Source organism: Neltuma alba, unplaced genomic scaffold, assembly GCF_004799145.2.
Source record: "Neltuma alba isolate B1F8T4 unplaced genomic scaffold, ASM479914v2 tig00004899_pilon, whole genome shotgun sequence".
In the NCBI taxonomy this organism is placed as follows: domain Eukaryota; kingdom Viridiplantae; phylum Streptophyta; class Magnoliopsida; order Fabales; family Fabaceae; genus Neltuma; species Neltuma alba.
This window is the reverse complement of record NW_021633902.1, coordinates 1-5,794: the sequence shown is the minus strand read 5'-3', so window position 1 is coordinate 5,794 and position 5,794 is coordinate 1. Positions and strand designations below refer to the sequence as shown.

The 5,794-nt window shown below is 37.2% G+C and overlaps 1 protein-coding gene across 6 annotated transcripts; it reads left to right on the top strand.

Annotated features, from left to right (window-relative positions):
* The first annotated feature begins 842 nt into the window (after positions 1–842).
* On the top strand, positions 843–3,847 carry LOC114746115 (uncharacterized). 6 transcript variants are annotated; one of them, XR_003740248.1, is made up of 5 exons: positions 843–1,301; positions 1,375–1,497; positions 2,188–2,482; positions 2,654–2,950; positions 3,508–3,847. XR_003740248.1 is itself a non-coding variant. In XM_028934304.1 (4 exons), the coding sequence occupies exons 1-4, from the start codon at positions 1,229–1,231 to the stop codon at positions 3,559–3,561; spliced, it is 468 nt and encodes a 155-aa protein (XP_028790137.1). In that variant the 5' UTR covers positions 882–1,228; the 3' UTR covers positions 3,562–3,847. The 6 variants fall into 6 exon arrangements, 2 of the variants coding, with proteins under 2 accessions (XP_028790137.1, XP_028790138.1); XR_003740247.1 differs by having other exon boundaries at positions 844–1,301; positions 1,386–1,497; XR_003740250.1 differs by having other exon boundaries at positions 851–1,497; positions 2,188–2,353; positions 2,439–2,482.
* Positions 3,848–5,794: the final 1,947 nt, after the last annotated feature.

Here is a 5,794-nt window from a genome sequence, read left to right as displayed (position 1 = left end):
GAGCCGCAACAGTTAGTTATACTCTCTTAATATATATATAAATACAAATATTTATATTGGAAAAACAAGGGAGATCAACAATATGAAATTGTTGCCATGGCTCAAGACACTTTAAACTATATTTATAACTTCAATGCACATGTCAACTTATTAAATGGGAAAATCTTCGTCCAATCACTGGGTGTTATTTTACATATTTTCAGCAGAGACTCAATATTTGTGAGCGATCTTGAATTGGTTTCTTAACTGCCCAGGTAAAAAGAAGTAACTACATATTTGAGAAATTAAAATATTTGTCCTAAAGTTTCGGAGTTGTGAAATACACTACGGTGGAAAAATCTCAAGCATTGGCCAATTGATTGGATAATGTACATCTCTCTCTCTCACGTCTCTTTTGTTCACCCTTATTTTATTGGATGCATATATTTAGAGTACAAAAATTTTGCATCGTCCATTTTATTGCCCTTTAGATGGCTGACGAACCTAACACATACTTAGGACTCAACACTAGACAACCGTTCAAGTTAACACAACGATCCCGCAGCTCAATCTTGTTTGTCTGACTGGAGGCAAAAAAGAGATAGAATTTTGGTGGGGAGGTGAAGAGCTCTTCATTCTTGATTGAATATCACTTGTGAACTCACTCATTTGTTTCTATGGATCTTTCTCTATTTTATTACACTGAGGACTTCCAGGATTTTTGCTTGCTTCAAAAACATGGTTAGGAAATCGACAAAGGAACAGCCCAAAGAAAGCGCCATGCTATCTCATTCCAGGGATAAGCCATAAACAACGGAGTAGCCAATCTGACTCTAACATGATATTTTCAGAACCTTATGCGGAATAAGTTTCGAAGTCTTGATATTTTTCTTTAAAAGTAGAGAGAAAAAAGGAGAGAAAATCTCACATGGTCGGTCGCAAGTTTTAACGTTTTTAACCTTATGATTTCTCGCTAAGAACGACGACGATGACGTGGCCACGGTTAAAAAGAAGAGCTTTGCCTTGAACCCTCACACCACCTCCCTTCCTTTCCTTCCCCAAAATTCATCAACCAGAAGACTGCTTCCCTACCTTCTTGTTCTCTCGCTGAAAAATTTGTTCTTGACCGTTCATGTCAACCAAAACCTTTTTCCTTCAACACCGTAGAATTCGTGGGCCTTTCTTAGCCATCAACCCCATTTAGATTTTTTCCCGTTTTGTAATTAATTACACACTCCCTTTCATCACTATGGGAAAACGGAAACGAATCTCTGATCAGACTGAGACCGATCATCAACCTCTCCTGTGTTCCTCTTCTACGGGTACGTTTCTAATCGTTTCATTTTATTGTGTTTTCCCCCCTGATTTTTCATGCTTTTTAAAGCTTTCTATTAGCGTAATGATAGAGGAAAGTGAAGAAATGAAATACTCTTTTGAGCTACTTGAAACGGTTCCATTGATGGGCACCTGAGAAAACGTGATACGTCTACTTATTTGGGCCGATCTTAATTATTTCAGGTGGGATGCACTTCATTCTTGCTCTTACTCCTCTTGTCCTCTGTTTTTTTCTGGTAGAAAATATACGGCCGAGGAGGCAATTGGCTTTCTTGTTTTAGACGTTCCATTTTCTCCCTTTCAGAGTAATTTTACTGGGTTTCAAGGGATTTTTTCCTTCTAATTTTTCTTCTTCTTCTTCTTTTGTTTTTGTTTTGGTTTTGCAAATGCGTCTTGGAACGCTTTTAGTCGGTTCTGATTTTTGTTCTTCAGATTTCTGTTCTGTTTTCTTTTCTCTTCCAATTTTACTGCACCAGTATCCATTCTGTGTTATACTACTTCAATTTAGTCTTTGATCACCCTTTTCCCTTTTCGTTTGTGGTGATTTCTTCTTAGTTCTGGGATTTAAAGGAAAAATGAGGGATTGATTCCTGTATTCAAACAAGAACTTCTCATTTCACATTGTGATTCAACTATACATTTTTCTATGACACCTAGTGGAAGCATCGTCTATTAATGAGATCATATCCTTGCTTTTAATTTTTCCAAGGAGTTGTTATTTCTTCTTCTTTGCTTTCATTCTCCGCTTCTCCCCTCTCTCTTCTCTCACTGCAAATTGAAATGTAACTGCACTGACTCATTTAGGTTTGATCAGTTGATGACTTATTATTCTTTTTTATGCTGATTGTTGTTCAATGTGCTTTGTTTTGTCAGGTTATGTGTAAAAATAGTGACGTTAGGGTTCAGAATTGGAAATTTCGAGTGATGTTTCATCATTTACATGAGATAAATATTTCCATGAAATTGTGAACCTGACAGCAATGTATTGGCTGCATTATCGCATCAGACGAAATCATTTAACAGTCCTCTTCCCGTTTTAGTAACTTTCTAGATTTTTTTATTTGTTTCTAGTTTGTAAATAGAAATATAATTATTTATTGTTGTTCTTTTGATTGACATTGCAGAAGTCATTCCATGCTCCTCTGAGATGGAACTATTGTCAGATGAGGTTGCTTTTCTTCTCCCCTTTTTGAAGTTTTGCGCATTTATGGTTGTAATTACTTCATTGACGCATGGATTTCATTTTGTAAATTATTCTTGCATTATTATCTTAATGTCACCATTGAGCTTTGGGAAAATTATCATACATTTGTATTTTGGTTTTCTTGCTTCTTTGCAGAAATCTTCACATTCAGGCGATCCTGGTATGCATCCTCTGGCACCTGTTTTGGATATGACAGATGATCCTATGAAGTTATTAAATGCCCATCCAACTACATCCCATCACTATCAGAGTCTCGGCCGTTCTATGTTTTTGAAGCGCTCACGACATTACTATGGTCATCAGTACTCTCGACGTAACTCTGCAAATCATGCCAATGCATCGTCTTCTTGTGGAAAGAACACTTCTTCGTATGATGAGAAGCTTTCTTTTAAGTTGGCTTCTCAATCCAGTCAGAATCCAAACGTCACGCAGGTGTTTCTTTGTTGCTCACCTGTAGTGCTAAAGTTAGTATATATTTTATATGATTTGTTCAATACAACAACAGCAATAAGCTTTATCTCACTTGGTGGGATAGGTATGATTTGTTCAATAATTAAACTATATATTTTTATACATGTCCTGTATTCTAATGCTTACATCCAACTTTGAATTTTCTGGGAGCACCGGTCTTCTGTATGTATTTATCCAAGTAAACTACCATTTTGGTCCTTGAAAGACATAGGTTAGGTCAATTTTAATTATTGTCATTTGACTCTAAACATTTTGAAAAACCTCTCTAGATGGTCCTAGGGTGAACTCTTCACCGTCAAATTATCCTTGGCAGGATCATATTGATTAGATTTTAAGAAATTCAAAGTCAAATGATGTGAACTAATCTTCTGAAGATTAAGTTGGTTGAACATGCATTTTTTGGGGTTGGGGACCAAAGGAGCAGTACCACTTTTCTTTTTTCAAGCTTTTATCTTCTGGCGATTTCTTGTTCATGTGTATTCTCCCCTTGACATGTTGACACTAATTTTTTTCCCCAGAATTCAGAGACAAGATATTTTCCCGGCCAGAGAGAATCCGGTCGAGTTCCTTAGCTGCAGACGCAGTATCCTCTGATGCAGTCAAGATGGTATGTGGGGTTTGTCAGAAGCCATTAAAACGAAAAAATTTCTTGCACGGGAATCCTTTATCTTCTTCCTACGACCATTCTTCAATTGTGGCAGTCCTGGTTTGTGGCCATGCTTATCATGCAGAGTGCTTGGATCAGAAAACCAGCTTTGAAGAAAGACGTGACCCTCCATGCCCTGTGTGTGGGTCTACTTTTGCAGGATGATGACTTCAAAACTTGTTACTGATCATGAACAAGGTGAAAGAGTAGAGTTCTCTCTGATCAAGATCATGACATGAAAACTAGTTCTTAGTTGGGGAGCAGCCAGAGTTGCCTCACTTTAACGAGGATATATCGGGGATCTAGACTAATCCGAGTCATTGATTTATCGGGGATCGGAGATCTAGACTAATCCGTGTCATTGATTTATCGGGGATCTAGACTAATCCAGATCAAGACACAAAAAGTAGTTGGTATTGCTTGAAATGGAATTTGAGCGGCGGTAGGATATGCAGTATAGGGGTTTTAGTACGTTAGGGTCTGTATTATTGAGTTGGTGGCGCTTTGTGTAAAGAGAGAAATATTAGATGGCAACTTATGCTTCGCTTTGACGTGTTTTGAGAGTTGAGACTGATACATGCAGTTGCTGGAGATTTATCAGAATTCCAATGACTGCCTAATAAAAATGCTAGCTTTTATTTTAACCTTCTTGCTTATCAAGTATTCTTGCTAGTGTGATTTATTACAAATTTCACGAATTTTGTGTGTGTGTAAACTAGAAGTCACGGTGAAATATTTGTTTTTTTTTCCCTAAAAGGAAATACATGATTTGACAAGTATACTGTACCTGCGTGTTTGAAAAAATTCTCTTTGATAAATAGGGATATATGGTTTATACTGTAATAATACGACATCATCAATGAATATTTAATAAATGGTTGTAGATATATTAATTTTATTACGTAATTTTAATTTTACGACTATAATGATTAAATTAGTAATTTGTGAAATTATTTATTTGTTGAATCTGTAAAATGAAATTCAATCATTGTTGTTGTTATTTTTTAATTACAAGGACAAACACCAGATTTTTGTTCTCTAAACAAGGGCTAATTTTTATTTTTGTGGAGCAATATTTGCAATGGCTTTTGTGAACTTTTGTTTTTGGGGTTTTGCACTCAGATAAATATACCTATTATAATATAAAAAGAAGTATCATGTATCATAATAAAATATCAGATGCAAAAATGCACATTGACATTTTAAACCAAGCGAAAATACCATTTCGTTAATTCTTGCTAACGTCCGTTATTTTTTATTTTTGTGGATCCCATCCCAGTTCCATTTGTTAAATGCTCTTGTGAGGCACTACCGTCTCATTCTCACCCCTTCTGTCTCTCTCCCCCTGCCCTCCTAACACGTGACCACCTCCCTACCAGCACACATTATGCTTTCCTCCTAACACCCCCCTTCTATCACCATTCTTTCTCTCTACACTTTTTCTTTCTGGCACCATCTTCTTCTATCACCAATCTCTCTCTCATTAGTTTAGTTATTTGCTATGGATTTGTGTGGTCTACATCAGGCAAGGGAGTGATCGAAGTTGGTATCCATGGTTGTGCTGAAACATACCACTGCGATGATCGGGATACCCAACTTGATGCCATCACTCTCATGGACACCGTCGACGAGGAGGAAAACCAGCTTGATTCAATATCCCAAGAGTAAGCTAAGCTCATTTAATTTTGCTAGAAAATTAGTTAAGCTTAACAGGTTTACTACTATTAGCTTGTACATTTTGTCAACTCGGAGCAGAGATTCTACCTTCCTGGAAACCTAAAAGAAGAGCACCCAAAGACCCTACAAGGCAAGCATGGAACACAGCAAAAACAACGCTTAAACATGCCAAGTTGATTCAAAAATGCTTTCAATGTAGACGAAGAGATAGTGAGGAACCTTTAGTCTTATGGCGGCCGAACGGACCAAACGTTAACAGCCAGAGGGGAAAGGTCTTAGTTTCAGTCCTAGTCTCAATGAGGATGAGAAGAAAGCCATTTGCTTGTCAACGATGATGAAGACGATGATTGTTGCTGCTTCTTTTTGCTCCATAATGGCATTCTCTTTTGGCCTATTCAAAACGCGTCTCTCTCCGAACCAGCCACAGAGATTCACTCCTCTAGTTATGAAAATGACAGTGAACAGTGCTCATCCCAGATCAA